General features: G+C 44.4%; 1 protein-coding gene across 4 annotated transcripts in view; it reads left to right on the forward strand.

Annotated features, from left to right (window-relative positions):
* Positions 1-16,877, forward strand: part of ap2a1 (adaptor related protein complex 2 subunit alpha 1) — a 110,291-nt gene that overhangs the window by 66,145 nt on the left and 27,269 nt on the right. For 2 of the 4 annotated variants that reach the window (XM_069908534.1, XM_069908535.1), the window contains exons 15-19: positions 455-594; positions 5,075-5,137; positions 10,580-10,657; positions 14,000-14,082; positions 15,903-15,992. In XM_069908534.1, coding sequence (XP_069764635.1) covers positions 455-594; positions 5,075-5,137; positions 10,580-10,657; positions 14,000-14,082; positions 15,903-15,992 — 454 coding nt within the window. The remainder of the gene's footprint in view (positions 1-454; positions 595-5,074; positions 5,138-10,579; positions 10,658-13,999; positions 14,083-15,902; positions 15,993-16,877) is intronic. The other 2 variants (XM_069908536.1, XM_069908537.1) reach the window with 2 other exon arrangements.

Consider the following 16,877-nt stretch of genomic DNA (forward strand, 5'->3'; position numbering starts at 1 on the left):
GGGGTTCGAGTTCCGTCCTGTCTGTATGGAATTTGTACTAACGTCCCAATTGCTGCCTCTATAAGATCATTGTGCTCAATGTGCTGTCCCACGGTATTATTTCCTGTTCTACCTTCGATATGTTTACATAGGGGGTTGGTTCCCTTAGGAGTCCATTTCTGTTTTCTGGCAATGGCCAGGTTCTGATGTTGCCCGATTGAAGAAGTTCAACCTGTAAAAGGGTTCCCAAGATAAAGATACAAGCTGAAGGGTTTCATACCTTGATGAAGGTCTCAAACCCAAAACTTTATGTAGCTTTATCTTTGCCTTACAATGTACACTGTTTGACCTGCTCAGCTTCTCCAGCATTGTGTTTCTGGTACAGATGAGGAAACCCTGCCCTTTAATTTTGATCTGTGTTAATGAACCGGGTCAGTACTGTAATTTGTGGCTGATCTATCATTGTCTCCTGCAGTCCACGCCATCCCCTTCTGCTGATCTTCTAGTCCTGAAGAGTGCCCCTGCCAGTGGGGGCAGTCTGCTAGTAGATGTGTTTTCCGATGCTGTGCCCACCACTGGGACTCTGGCGCCAGGAGCTGAGGACAATTTTTCCCGGTAAGTGCAGAGTATGCAGTCTCTCGTTGGTTTGGTGGCGGGGGAGGGTTACCACTTGATTTCACTCCAGCCAGTACAAAGGTGTATCTCCCTCAAAGCCAATGGTGCACCTCCAGGTCTGTTTAATCAAAATACTAATATACACTACATGTAAGTATGTGTAATAGTCTTGGACAAGAGGGCAAAACTACAGGATTGAAGGGCGTCCAGTTAGAACACAGATGAAGAGGAATTTCTTCAGCCAGAGGGTGGTGAATCTGTAGAATTTGTTGCCACAGGAGTCCAGGTCATTGGGTGTATTTAAGGCAGAGACTGATAGGTTCTTGATTAGCCAGGTCATCAAAGGTTCTAGGACAGGGGTGGTCAAACCTTTTTGGTTTCCGGCCACCTACAGAAAAATATAAGGAGTCATGGGTCAAACAATATTAAACCCGGCAGTGACACTGCAAGAAAAACGGCATCGTTTTTATTTATTTAAATAATTACACTGCAACATCTAGTCTTGAAACGAACAGTGCAGTTTATTGTTGGACAATGGACCACTTAAAAATGGGCAATGGGTTGTAGTTGGCCCGGGGGCTGTAGTTTGGCCACCCCTGTACTAGGGAGAAGGCCATACAGTGGGCTGAGTGGGGTAAATGGATCAGCTCTTGATTAAATGGCAGGGCAGACCCTGGGCTGAATAGCCTATTTCTCCTTCAAAGTCTTATCATTCCTTGGCGTAGATTTCTCTCTCTCTGTTGCTTTCTTCTTTCTTCTTCTTTGGCTTGGCTTCGCGGACGAAGATTTATGGAGGGGTAATGTCCACGTCAGCTGCAGGCTTGTTTGTGGCTGACACGGTTGCAAGGAAAAATTGGTGGGTTGGGGTTGGGTGTTGGGTTTTTCCTCCTTTGTCTTTTGTCAGTGAGGTGGGCTCTGCGGTCTTCTTCAAAGGAGGTTGCTGCCCGCCGAACTGTGAGGCGCCAAGATGCACGGTTTGAGGCGATATCAGCCCACTGGCGGTGGTCAATGTGGCAGGCACCAAGAGCTTTCTCTAGGCAGTCCTTGTACCTCTTCTTTGGTGCACCTCTGTCTCGGTGGCCAGTGGAGAGCTCGCCATATAACACGATCTTGGGAAGGCGATGGACCTCCATTCTGGAGACGTGACCTACCCAGCGCAGTTGGATCTTCAGCAGCGTGGATTCGATGCTGTCGGCCTCTGCCATCTCAAGTACTTCGATGTTGGAGATGAAGTCGCTCCAATGAATGTTGAGGATGGAGCGGAGACAACGCAGGTGGAAGCGTTCTAGGAGCCGTAGGTGATGCCGGTAAAGGACCCATGATTCAGAGCTGAACAGGAGTGTGGGTATGACAACAGCTCTGTATACGCTAATCTTTGTGAGGTTTTTCAGTTGGTTGTTTTTCCAGACTCTTTTGTGTAGTCTTCCAAAGGCGCTATTTGCCTTGGCGAGTCTCTTGTCTATCTCGTTGTCGATCCTTGGATTTGATGAAATGGTGCAGCTGAGATAGGTAAACTGGTTGATCGTTTTGAGTTTTGTGTGCCCGATGGAGATGTGGGGGGGCTGGTAGTCATGGTGGGGAGCTGGCTGATGGAGGACCTCAGTTTTCTTCAGGCTGACTTCCAGGCCAAACATTTTGGCAGTTTCTGCAAAACAGGACGTCAAGCGCTGAAGAGCTGGCTCTGAATGGGCAACTAAAGCGGCATCGTCTGCAAAGAGTAGTTCACGGACAAGTTGCTCTTGTGTCTTGGTGTGAGCGCCTCAGATTGAAGAGACTGCCATCCGTGCGGTACAGGATGTAAACAGCGTCTTCATTGTTGAGGTCTTTCATGGCTTGTTTCAGCATCATGCTGAAGAAGATTGAAGAGGGTTGGTGCATATAATTGGGCAATTCACAAAGGGTTGTGCAGTGCTCTGCCAGAGTATGTTGAAGGAGAAGATTCACCATGTGTTTCAGAAAATGTTTTTTTTTCCCCCATAAACAAAGAAGCCTTGTATATTTTTGTTACTTTTTTTTCAAACCTTTCAGTTGTTGAGGAGGGGTAACAGCTGTTCCTGAACCTAGTGGTGCGAGTCTTGTGGCACCTTTACCTCTTCGCTGATGGCAGCAGCGAGAACTGGATGGTGTGGGTCCTTGATGATTGCTGCTGCTCTTCAACGGCAGTGTTCCTTGTTCTCGATGATGCCCACTTCCTTTCGCAGGGCTCTATGCTCAGGGGTATTGGTGTTTCCATTCCAGACTGTGATGCAGCCACACATCTGTGGAAATTTGCCACGGTTTCCAATGTCATTACCAAATCTCCTGAGGAAACAGAGGTGCTGACGTGGTTTCTTCATGATGCCATTAGTGTGTTGGGTCCAGGAAAGATCCTCCAAGCTGGTGATTCCCAAGAACTCTGTGCCTCTGAATCCCCAATGATCACTGGATCGTACATTCCTTCTCAGAAAGGCTGCACTACCACTGGCCTCTCCAAATTATTGTTGTTACTGCGCTTGAGAACAATTTATTTTCTGTGGCTTGGAAGGTTGGGGTGTTGGTGTGTGATGGGTAGCTCCATGCACACTCTGTGGCCATGGAACAGTTTCTGAGCAAGACATTAATTGCTTTGAGCAAGTTTAAAAAAAAAATCACTAAGCTCCTGTTTGAGCTTATAGACAATGCAAAATAGCGGAACTCAGCCCATGTACACAGTCCTAGTTAAAGGTCTTGCAGCAGAAGTTTTCTCTAGGTGCATCATGTCACTACTGACGCTGCTCAGTGTTAATTGCATGTTAGCGTGTGTCAAGTGTTAGTTTGGTTTGGATTTGTGTATATTTCATCTTTCATAACAAATTTGATTTGAGCCCCATTTCCAGGTTTTGAATGTGTAATCTAAACATAGTACTGAGGGCGTGCAGTGCTATTGCAGTGCCTCTCTTTCAATAATTTTATTCACATTAAAAAAAAATTAGAGTACATACGTGTTAAAAGTCAATATGATACATTAGACTTAAATTATATAATGTTATCCAAGGTACTCCACATTCTCAATCAAACTAATTATATTGTATTAATATTTTACGATCTATAAAAAAAAAATCTAAACCCACTACCAAGAAAAAGAAACTGTTGGGCAAAAAAAAAAGGACAGAATTCTCACCTCATTTGTGAACATTTCATAACAAATTAAAGGTTACAAAAGTAACTCAAAAGGCGTTTGAAAATTTAAATTCAAATCGGAAATTGAGCATCTTCATCTTCTCCAAGCTTAAACCTGACTTGACATCAAGTAGTCATTGAACCCGATTTGGCGTGGTAATGCCCTCCAGCTGAGCAGCACCACCCGCCTAGCTATCAAGAAAAATACAAGGTAATAGTTGTAGCTTGGATGCCGTTAAAGTTGTGTCCCTCTCTCCAACAATACCAAATAAAGCAGTTAAGGGATTAGGTTTAAAATTAACTCTAAAAAGTGCAGAGAAAGTTTGAAATACTTCGTTCCAATATTTCTCGAGAATCTGACAGGTCCAAAACATGTAAATTAATGAAGCATCTCCATAGTTGCCCTTTATCACAACGGGGAGATACATTGGCATAAAAACAAGATAGTTTGACTTTGGACATGTGAGCCCTATTGGACTATTTTATCACAATACTAAACTCCCCTGGAAGCTTCAGTATTAATGGTTTCATGCCCATGAAGTAATAGAATCTTTGAAATGTTTCGAATCATTTTGAGTCAGATGGCTCATTAGAATCACCTTGCAAGATGAAGCAACAAGGTTTTCCTTTTCTGGAGTTTATAAAGGGGGCTGCTCAGATTCCCTTGTACTAATTACTTGCTTCTTGTGACAAGAGTCACACATTTCACTCTGCCTGAAACCCTGATGGTATTGCACAGAATTATTTTTTTCAGCAATCTGCATTGGATTTAAACTTTAGTCCAAAACATGTAAAATCCTATTTGTTATTTTTCTAATAATATGATAAAGTGTTACCAATGTATTTTTGTCATCGATACTTTGGAAAGTGGGGTGTGTGGAAAGGTTACCAGAACTCCTTTTCCCTCCAGTTTAATTTTAGCCGAGACCAAATATGATTAGTATCATCTCTCATTTATGAGTGAAATAGGCGTAGCCCTATTTCTGCCTGAACTGATTCGATGCTAAATCAATGTGAAAACTGAGAGTAAAAATATCCTTTCACTGCACTAAGGATCCGTGTTCTGAACTTGAACTAGAATCTAAAGCTTTCTGCTATATGAGTGTGGGATGGAGGTTTATTCTAGATCTAGTCAGTCTGTGAAGTGCCTGATGTCGAGTATCTGAAATGAGGGAGGGTTGCCTGTCCCAGTACAAATATCTCTTGCTGTATAATGCTCATTTTTAAATCTGTAGACTTGTAGGAGAAACTTTGTGTTCTTGAGTAATGGTTCCATTGTGATGTTTGTCTCCTTTTCTCCACTGTTCCTCTGCATGCTTGCCTCTGCTTTGGGATGGAGCAGAAACTTGGATCTGCCGGGTGAGAGCCCTGCCTCGTTGTTGGTGGACGCAGCCTTGGGTCCAGAGTAAGCCTCAATCTGCTGAGTAAAGCTGGACTGTTCAAATCCTACCTTCCTTCCTTCCCCACCCTCTGATCTGAGGCAGTCCAGGGCCCAAAGCAAACGTTATTTACTCCCATATGCGTTCCTGTAACATACTGCATTTTATTCTGCTGCCAGGGCCACAAGTCTCTGGGAAGGAGAGGGATCTGTAACTGCTCTCGTTCAGAAGCCTTTAATTGCTAAAACAAGTCAACCATCTGCAAAGTTTTCAGTTCAAAGTTTTTGTCAAGATTGCAGGCGAAGGCATCTCGTTCCTTTTGAGTTGGTTACATGTAGCGATGATCTAAAGGTGCCAATAACTAAGACAGCATGTGGTTTACTAATGAGAGGCCAAGTAAAACGCAGTCTGGGTCCGCTTATGGTCCCGCGTTTGGGCATAATACAGATGGTAAAGGCATATTCAGGAGACACAAATCATAGCTGCAGAATAATTAAAATCAATATTTTTTTAATTTAGTATCAATAAGTAAAGCAGATGATCTTTGCTGGTGCCAGATGAGGTGAATGTTACTCCCATTAATACCCAAACATTCTCTTATTTCATTTTTGTTTTGCATGTTGCAAGATAAATTCGCAGGGTTCACTGAACAACTTAATGAGGGAGGGAAGCGTACAAGAGCGCTGAATCTTGCTCGCATTCTTGGGGGGGTCTAGGGCGTTTTGGCGGACGTTTTGCCCTGTCTGCCCCACTCACAGTCTTGCTGGCCGACTCCGTCCCGCTGCACTGCCTGAACCCCTGGCATTGTAGAAAGTCCCTCTTCTCTCCCCCCCCCCCCCCCAGGAAACTGCTCCCTGGGCAAATGTGGGCTTTTCGTAGCTTATAAAATAAATTATTAAAAACAAGGGCTTTTGGTAAATTATAGTGTGTAGTCGCATTAGGCAGGCAGCGAGCGAAAGAACCAGAGTCAAAAGTAAGTGGAATAGAACTCTCGCACACGCTTAAATCAGAACCTGAGGACGTTTGCGACTCCCGGGACCTTTATGACATTATTGCTAGGCTGTGGGCTTGCCCCGCACCCAGAGCTCTCTGTCAGATCTGCCGTGGACTTGCCCGCGACTCCGTGAGCCAGTTCACCTGTTGCGTGGGCCAAATTATATATTAATTATATTTATTGAAAGTTTAATTACATATAATGGAATGTATAATTAATTAAATTTAAAATTATTAAAATATGAATAGGGAATAAATCCCAAAATGTTTTCCGTGAGAGCAGTTTCCGCCAACACTGGGTGTTCATGGAGCAGCAGATGATGAGTGGGGCAAGGATCGTCAAGCTATGGGCGCCAAAATGTCCGAAGGACTACAAAAGTTGGGTTTTTATCGCCCAAATGTCCATCATCAAAATGTCCGGCACCAAACTGCGGGTACCAAAATGTCTGATTCTGCATTCTTTGTGGCTGGTTTTCTGGATCTCCATTCCTGCCCTTGACCCAGCCTCGGCCACACTTTGGACCCCACACCCCCCCCCCCACCCCAAAACTCTAAGCACACATTCTACAGGCACTCTGGGACCATGGTTCATGTTCTGGATTAATAAGTGAGCCAGATGCTGAACCATCAGGAATTCAAAATGATCAGATGCTATATTATCAGAGTTTAGTTGCACTAAGTTACAATCTCATTTCCCGATATCCTTCAGGGGAGGAAATTGCTCTCCTTGTACAGGTGATTCAGGCCCACAGCAATGCTCCCGACTCTTATCATCCCTCTGGAGTGGTGTGGTGATGTGTTTCCTCCATTGTATATAGTTATTGTTGGCGACTGTATATATGGAGCTGGCCCGCCATTGATGACTCCTACCCTATAACTCCTCCCCTGTGGTCTTGGGCCATAAAGGTCGAGCCACCTCTCCCTTCCCTCCACTCCTTTACCTAAATATGGGCCAGCAGGGTTCTTCTGGACATTAAAGCCTATCATTCCCTCAGCCTAGTCTTGATGGTTACTGACTGCCCTACAAGTGGCGAGCAAGGTCCTCAGCTAAAATTGTGGAAGACTAATAAATGGAAGTGATTAATAAACATAATCTTTGGGAGGTTTTATATGGCAGTTAGTATGACGCTGTAACAGTGCCAGCAACTGGGTAGGAATCGGCGCTATCTGTAAGGCGTTTGTACGTTCTTGCAATGTCTGCTTGGGTTTCCCTGCTCCAGTTTCCTCCCACCCTTCAAAATATGCTGGGTTTTATGTTAATTGGGCGGCACCAGTTTCAATGGCCGGAGTTGGCTTCTACAGTGTTGAAAATAAATTTTAAAAATATTGTGCAGAGAGATTCAAAAAGCCAGACTTTATATTTGAAGTAATGTGAAATAAGAGGTTGGGGGGGGGGGGGGTATACTGTATTGCATGGATTTTGGTATGTGTATGTTTATATACATTAGCCTGGGATTGTTCTCTGCTTGCTTTGTTCTTTGCCTGTACTTCAATCTGAGCAAAGGTTTAATGTGGCTTGAGTGAAGCTAATTTCTCCGTGGCTCTGCGTAAGGAGGATTTAATCGGATCAAATTTCTGTGCAAAATAGTGCCCTAATGAGTTGCTTGTTTGAATGTTTCCTAACTTGTTACTCTCAATTTGAATGAGTCCGAGCTCCATTTTCGGTCATCCAAAAACTTGACACTTTCGTGCACCTGAAACTCCTATTGCAACCAATAACAAAGGCTGGTCCAAAGCACTTGCCCCTCCATTTATTTCATTCAGTTTGTTGCTGCTCTGGTCTGGGCATTTTGTGCCTTTTGGGTTTGATTAGATAGTTGGGATCCCACTCATCTTGATTGGCAGTACTGCATACTGTGATAAAAGAGTGAAACACCAGGTGTGATGATTGAAGTAAAAGCACGACGCTGGAGAAACTCAGCAGGTCAAGCAGTGGACTTTATACAGCAAAGATAAAGATACCGAACCAACATTTCAGGCTTGAGCCCTTCATCAAGGTATGCGCAAAATATAGGCAGGCCCCTGAACAAAATAGTGGGAAGGGGCACAGGGCCTTAGACAAGTGGATAAGGTTGGGGGGGGGGGGGGGGGGGAGAGCACCAGAGAAAATAGGGAATAGCTCTGTGAATGAAGTGGGTGTAGAGCTGGAGGAAGGGGTGGGGGGAACAGAGGACAGAGGACAGGGGAAGTAGTCTATGTTAATGCCATCCGTTTGGAGAGTGCCCGGATGGAATATTGGGTTTTGCTCCTCAAATTCATGTGTGGCCTTGATTTGACAGTACCTGAGGCCATGGGCAGACATGTTGACGTGTGAATGAGACGGGGAATTGAAATGGTTGGCCACTGGGAGATCTCTGCCACTGATGCGCACAGAGTGAAGGCGCTCAGCGAAGAGATCTCCCAGTCTGCATCCAGACTCTCCGACACCGAGAAGGCCAGATGCATTCAATGAGTCCGACAGACTCACAAGTGCTGCTTCGCTTTGGAAGGATTGTTTGGGGCCCTGAATGGTGGCGAGATGTTGGGCGCAAGTGTGGCACTTCGTGTGGTCATAGGATAAGGTGCCAAGGGAGCAATTAATGAGAACGGATATGTGGACGACGGAGTCACAGAGGGAGTGGTCCCTATGGAAGGCAGAGAAGGGAAGATGTGTCTGGTGGTACGATAAATTGTGGAGGCTGGGGGCAAAGGGGGCTAGGGAAAATGTGTGGGAAATGGAGGAGATGCGAGTGAGGGCTGAGCTGATGGTGGTGGAGGGGAAACCACATTTGTTTTAGAAGGAGGACATCTCGGATGATGTGGAATGGAAGAACTCATCTTGGGGGCAGATGTCATGGATACGGCAGAATTGAAAGAAAGGAATAGAATCCTTACAGGGGACTGGGTGTAAAGTGTAGTGGAGGTAGTCGTTGGAGTTGGTAGGTTTGTGGAAAATATCTGTGGAAAGTCCATCTCCCGAGATGGAGACGGAGAGATGAAGAAAAGGGGAGAGTGTGGCCGGTGATGGACCAAGTGAATTTGAGGTTGTGATGAAATTTGAGGTTAGCAGCAAATAAAGCTGATGAGCTCATCATGGATTAACAGTTTTCTTTTGTTACAACTGTTAAGAGCATTATTCCAGCCTTTTCTCATATAATTTTGCATCCCTTGTTGGTAGGCAATTAAATGTACCATCTATCAAAAGAAAGGCTTGTGGTTCCAACTTTCTGACCCTCCTTTACAAATTTGTCTAAGCCAGGGGTGGGCAACCTTTTTTAAACTTGCTTTCTACCTTAAATATTCGCTATGTTGTTGGTGTTCTGTGATTAGTAAGGTATTGCTTAAGGTGGGATGTGGGTGGAAAGAAAAAGTTTGAAAACCACTGTTTTAATCGTCCCTCATTGACTCGTTATGTGCGCTTTTTCATGACTCCAAAGGAAATGGGCCAATGACAATTTTTCTCAAGCAAAATATTTCAGTAACAATTGGTTCTCAACCTTCCCTTCCCACTCACATCCCACCTTAAGCAATCCCTTACTAATCACAGAGCACCAATGGCATAGGGATTAGTTAAGGTGAGTTTTTTTTAAATAAAAAGGTTGCCAACCCCTGGTCTAAGCTATGACTTGGCATACATGTATTGAGCAGCTGCTCGGAACTCCCATCATTGTTTTGTGCTATGTGGAATGAAATGCCATTCCTGCAAGGTTGTAATTCCACAAGCTCCCTGGGGCTTAACCCAAGGCTGTGGACACCTACATTATGACCATGCCCACAGGGCACTCAAATCACCCAAGACATGCAGTGCCAGTTTATTCCACTTAATTCGATATCACAGAAGGAAGTGGGGAAAATGAGCTGCTGATCAAACTTGCAAAAGAAACACTCCACTGATTTGTCCAGCCTACCCTATAAAAACAATCTTGGTGGAATGACTCAGTGAATGAGCACATCATTCACAACGTGTGGATATGAGTGATGAAACTTGGACCCTGATTCTAGTCCGGAGAGCCAAGCAGCCTGGTGTACAGTTTCTGACCACTTCCCAGTAAACTCGCTGTCTCTGTATACCAAGGGCAGTATTGTACCTTGGTTCTGGTAGTTGGGTTTCTGGGCGAGGCAGGTGTGCTTTATGTGCAGGAAGAGTCAACTTCTTGGGGGGCGGGGGGGGCGTTTGGGGGGAACTCGGGTGGGAGAGAAGGCAATCCTGCGTGTGATTATTCCTGAGTAACGTGTTTAGACATTGTCCAGCATGTTATTGTATTAAAACTTGATTTGGAATTTAAATATAAGCAGCGTGGTGCCATTAACAGTTCTGCCTGTCAATTAAAACAATAATCTTTCCACCTTAAATAATGTTGTGTTTGCATAGCAATTTGATGCTAATTATTGGGACTGTGCTTTTTACCCCCACACTGATTCTCTAACATTCTCTCTCTCTGTCCTACTCTATCTTTGTGCTGTTTCTCTGTTGTTTTTCTCTCGCTCTCCCTCAGTGCTGTCACGACTGTGCCTACTACTGGCTCTGAGGATGCTTCTTTGCCTGTGCCTGACGCTGACGATCTCCTCAACAAGTAAGGGGATCCATTTGTCTTTTTCCGATGCTTGTGTGAGTGCTGAGGTGCATTTTAAAAAACCCTCCCCCCTCCCCACCCCACTGTAGATGACGAAGTGTCGGTGGTCACTACTTGGCTGTTGATCCACAACTAATTTAGTGGCTTGCTGCAATGTTTCTGACCTGGAGGATTGAATGTTCTTTCGTCCAAGCGAGTCCTTGTGTGGTGTGTTTAATGTAAAAAGTGCAAGTTCATCAGCTCAATCGATATATGTATTGCTTAATGTCCATGATGCGTCCTGCGAAATAGGATGTTGTGTGAACACCATATTATATACTTACCAAAGCTACAACATTGAAGAGACATGTGATGCACGAGATTGGATGTTGCCGCCTATTAGTCGAAGCATTCTCTGTTATACGGTAAACTTTTTATTTGCAAGTAAGGAAATGAGAATGGAGAGTACAGTAACATAGGTGTTTGTGTATATTATAGGTTATATATTGTACCATTTTATGCCTGGCAGCACAATTGTTTTGTATACAAGAGACATGAGATATACGTGCATGTGGGAAGCTGTTGCGTTTGCTACATCCGGTTGTGTCCATTACGTCCCATTCTCCGATCACGATTTCTGAACTCTTAGGGGAACCACAGACATATATGCAGTGGGACGTTGCCCGAATGGACGTTAGGCGTCGGATGACTGTATTCTCTTGTTTGACTAGAAGAGTCTTTGATTTTCTATAATCTCCAAGTTAATTAAAGGGTTTGATGAGCTCGAGGTGGAGAAAAATTATTTCCTTTTGCGAGGTTCGAGGTTCCTTTATTTTCATGTAATAATACAAAGAAAGAGTCACCATGAGCATTACCTGGCACCCCCAATAATAAGAGAGAGAGAAAATCCCTTCGGAGACACGGTGTCACAAGCTCAGGTTGTCCAATCCATTGGCAGTCCGAGCTCCAGATCCTCTGACTCGATCAGGAAGCTTTCAGCACCCGAGGCCCTTCTCGGCCTCAACGCCCTCTCAAATCCCAGTTCCGGTACGTGCTTCCCACGATCCAGTCTCCACTAGCCCGCAGCCTGGTGTGAACCACAGGGTCACACAAAATTATGAGTTGGGATTGTTGTGGAGTGAAGTCAGAAAAGTTCTTCCACACATCTCGTGCTCCATTCCCTCAGCCACAGCAGGTTTTTTTTAAAGGGTTTTTTTTAAACTGGCAAGGTTCATGTGAGGAAAGGGAAGGGAGTGATGTAAAACCAAAATGAGCAGGTGGGGCCAGTTATAGATCAGCCTTGATTGTTGAATGGCAGAACAGGCTACAGGGACAGAGTAGTGTGTGTCCACCTGTTCATTTGATATCACCTGACAAAGTGTGCCTCTATGACTTGGCAGTTGTCGCCGGTTAGTCACCGGAGCACACCATTGGCTTGTTCAGTTGGGTGTCATATTGGTTAAGCAGCGATGGAGAATTTTGGCATGAGAACCGATGGTTCATTGTGAGGTTTCTCAGACATCGATAGGCCGATGATGTCATGAAAAGGCAGGGGATGAAGTGTGTGTGCATGGTACATCACTACCACCTGCTGGATAGTAGCAGTAGTGTCTCCGTCAAAAAGCACGAATAAAAATTAAATGCTGCTACAAATTTTGGATCCAATGAGGGACATCTATTTGTAGAAATGAGTGTTGGATTAATTAAATGGTGCAAAGTCAGTCCATTAGAAAGATACCAAGATCTTGAGAAGAGCTGTGTTCACTGGAATAGAGAAATTATCTGATTAATATCCAGTAAAACCCCTGGTGTCGGGAATTCAAGCAACCAAAGCAACTAAAGCAGAAAAATCGTGGAAAATGTTGACAGTGAGGTGTGCCCATCACACAACCACACAATCTCAAACAACTGGAAAATACAATTATCTGGCATCTATCACTCCCCATAGGTGCTGGACACCAAGGACTTTGCTGTATTATTGAGAAAATTATTATTTATTTGCATAGCTTGACAAAACAAATCCAACAAGACAGGCTAAATAACCTGTTCATCAGGAAGGAATAAATGTATTGATATCAGTTGTGTGTATAGTTTTAGCAAAAAAGAACATTTAATACAGTAATACGAAGTATTTGTAGTTAACTACAGTATTTGAGACCAAATTAAATAAATGCTGTAGTGGTCAGTTGCTATCAAGTGGAACCGTAAACATTGGCCAAGGCTGAATGACTGCAGATTTCTGTACCTTGTCTGCCTGAAACCTGGGCTTTATTTAACTATGGAGAAAAAAGGTTAAATATTAGCAAGGCTGTTCTCTTGACCTGTCAGTCGGTGGAGTGTAAACAGGGATGTTTACACTCCGAGCAAGTGGGTTGGGTGCCATGCGTGAGGTTTTGAAATAAGGGACTCAATTGTGACAGTGTGTCACTGTGGCATAACAAAACTGCAAGATGAATGTCTGGAAGCTGCCTTTGAATGTTTACTGTCTATATAGGTGTGACATGCAAATGGGCTATTCCTTGTTTTATAAATTTGAAGGAAAATCTGATATTTGATCAGAATGGCCTGTCATTTAAGATTTTACTCTGGAAACCTCCATATTTTGCTCTCTTGGACGTTTGTAAGTTATCCACCATAATTGGATTAGCCTTTGAGGAGAGGTTGAGTCGTCTGGGACTGGTAGTTTCTGGAATTTAGAAGAATGTGAGAGGGGATCTTATAGAAACACACAAAATTATGAAAGGCACAGTTAAGATAGTTGTTCCCATGGTGGGGGAGACCAGAACTAGGGGACACAGCCTCAAGATTCAGGGTAGTTGATTTAGGATGGAGATGAGGAGGAACTGGGTTTTCCCAGAGGATGTGGAATTTGCTCCTCATTGAAGCAGTGGAGGTGATCTCGGTAACTATATTTAAGACAAGGTTAGATAGATTTTTATGTAGTCGGGGAATTGAGGGATGGAGGATAAAGGCAGGTAGGTGGAGATGATTCTATCATCAGATCTGCCGTGATCTCATTGAATGATGGAGCGGGCTCGATGGGTCAGACGGCCAACTCCTGCTCCTATTTCTTATGTTCTCACGATTCTGTCTTTCCCAGCTTGGGATGCATCGGAAGAGAGCACTTTTGAGTTGTGCAAACTGGGCACAGCTGGTGTCAGGTTCAACCCTGCCAGTGGGAGTAAACTTTGTGGGTGAACAAACATGCGCATCAATTTCTCTGGCGGTGTCGGTATCAATGCAAACAGAACTCTAGGATGAGTGGCTGCTATTTCCACCAGTGCATTCCCTAGTTGTGACTTAGAACAGTACTTGCCAACATGACTGACTTCTTTCTTGCTGTCCCTCCCTCTTCCACTGTAGATTTGTCTGCAAGAACAATGGGGTCCTGTTTGAAAACCAGCTTCTCCAAATTGGAATAAAATCAGAATACCGTCAAAACCTGGGTGAGTGGCTCACTCCTTTGCTTCAGCTTTGATGGCCTTTGATTGATCTTTCAGAGGTTCCCTTTCGTAGCCACACTTTCGTAGTCACACCTTCCCCATCTGTTACTGGCATTTTTGAAAGCATGGTTTCAAACTTCTTGTTGTTTTTACCTTTTTCGCTCTTTGGTATTTTTTCCTGTTTCCTGAAACCACCGCACCTCTGGCAGCCATTAGCGCGAGAGGCTGAATTGTCAAACTGCTAAATGCTCTCAAAACAGCCCCAGGACTGACATGTCTCTGTGGAGGTGGTTGGCCACAGGAAGCTGTGTTTGGCCATCAGATTAGGGCTGGGGTCTGTTTAACAGCATTACTTTTTGAGAGCAGATAGCATATTGTCCAGGTAAGGACAAACATGCAGAACAACACATTACGTTTCCCCTTAAAAACCTCATGATGTGAACATCTATTTTCTTTTACTTTAATGCAACCCCCACCTCTGTTTACAGCTTTATCTCTTTCTTTCTTTCTTTCAAACTTCCTACCTCCTCCTGCCCCCACAGTGGTCTCTCCTTTTTCCTGCCTCTCCATCTCTCGCAGCTTCATGTCCAATATCCTCTCACCTTCAGCCATTCCCAAGCATCTCCCTCTTCACATATGAAATGTTACTTTGGTCTCAATACTGGGCATAGACTCTGTGATCGCTTCATTCAGCATCTCTGCTCTGTCCGTCGCAATAGTGTGGATCTCCCGGTGGCCGCTCATTTCAATTCCCCGTCCCGTTCCCTTGCTGACATGTTTGCCCATGGTCTCATGCACAGCCAGACTGAGACCATCCGCAAGTTGGAGAAACAACACCTCATCTTCTGTCTGAGCACCCTCCAACCGGATGGCATTAACACTGATTTCTTTGGTTTCCATTAAAAAAAACCCTCAACCCCATCTTCATCCCCCTGTCTCTTTCCTCTGGTTCACTCTCTCCATAGCCTTTTCCCTCTATCACCTTTAACAGAGCCATAATCAATTCTCACCTTTTACATTTTTAAATTTAGACATACAGCCTGGTAATGAGTCCGTGCCACCAATTTACATCCAATTAGCCTACACGTTTTGAACAGTGGAAGGAAATCAGAGCCCCTGGGAAAACCCACGCAGACATGGGGAGGACGTACAAACTCCTTTCAGACAGCATGGGATTCAATCCCAGGTCCCAGTCGCTGACGCTGTTAAGGCAGTGCGCTAACCGCTACACTAACCATGCCACCCTTTCCTCTTATCTCCAGTTAACACCTTTTTGTTGGTTGGTCTGGATTCCTTCCCCTCCCATTTGTCCTCCTTTCTCTCCCTATCTTTATTCAGAAGCCTGTGTGCTTGCTTTTTGCTTACACCTTGAAGAAGGGCTCAGACCCGAAACGTCAGTGATATACCTGTACCTCCTATGGACGCTGCGAGACCAGCCAAGTTCCTCCAGCATTTACTGTGTGTTTTTACTGCAATATTGACTGACCATTGCCACCCATGGATGCTACTGACCCACTGAGTTGTTCGCTGATAGCCACACCAGTGGTTCCCTCATGTGACATGAGGAATATTATACCGTTGAGGAAATGAGGTACTTGCCCAATCTCCATCGCAGGGTACATCTTCCTCGCGCATCCTAAGGTCATTTTCATAAAGGCATTTGAGAGAACTTGTGGCTCTGCATGGATAGTTTCCCTTTTCAAGGTTAGATTTCTGTGTGACAGTCTTTATTTCTAAGCCAGCCATTTTAGCTGCCTGAGCTAAGGACCCTGGCCATGCAGTTGTTAAGTGTGCTGATTACTTTCCTGTGTCTCTACATCCAGGCCGAATGTACCTGTTTTTCGGAAACAAGACGTCTGTCCAGTTCCTCAACTTCACACTGAATGTTAGCTGTCCAGGCGAGCTGCAGAATGATATCCTTTAAATTTTACTCAGTGAGCAAGGGAGGTGACTGGGAGTGTACTTCGGTTCAACTTGAGAATTGTGAGTTGTGGACGTTACCTCATGGATGCATGAATTGAAGACTGGCAGAAATTCCTCCACTGGGTTTAACTACTGTCAGGGAATCTTAAAGTTTGGGTGACAAGTGAAGATGTCATTAAGTCGGAAAGGTTAGGGTTAGGATCGAGTTATAAGATGAGATAATAAGATGATTTTATTGTCATTTGCATTTTTAATTTTAAAAAAATATTTTAAAATTTGGACATGCAGGTAACAGGCCCTCTCGGCCCAGGAGCCCGTCCTGCCCAATTAACCTTTGTACTTACTAACCGCTATGCTATCTATGCCACACATTGTTCAATATTCTTACTTGCTGCAAACTTTTAAAAACTATATTTATTTGTCTATATGAACATCAGTGTCGGTGCTGCGCAATTGCTCAGCAGAAGGAGGTGTAAGGCGCTCCTTCCGTCCGATAGCCTGCGGGTCACCCTTGGGCAAGGTGTAGGTCCTGTTTAGCCTCCCAATCAGGGTCACATGAAGCCATGGATTGCAGCTGGTGGATGGTTTTTCCAAGCAGATTCTACAAATTGGAATTTATGGTTGTGAAACTAAAAACACTGGGCAGATGAATCTGCCAGGGTTACCCACCCAGTGTGGGCACTGCAACTGAAGAAGGCGACGGGAAACCACTTCAGTATTTTTTTTCCCTTGTATAATCATGAATTCAACATCAACTGTGGTCTCGGCTCAAAGATGGAGTCTTCACCGAAGGAGAACGGTGAGTCAGAGATCATGATGGAAGGACAGTGATCGAGACATAATCGCCCTTCGCTGAGCAGCAAGGCACCTGAATG

This window comes from Narcine bancroftii, chromosome 13 (assembly GCF_036971445.1).
Source record: "Narcine bancroftii isolate sNarBan1 chromosome 13, sNarBan1.hap1, whole genome shotgun sequence".
In the NCBI taxonomy this organism is placed as follows: Eukaryota; Metazoa; Chordata; class Chondrichthyes; order Torpediniformes; family Narcinidae; genus Narcine; species Narcine bancroftii.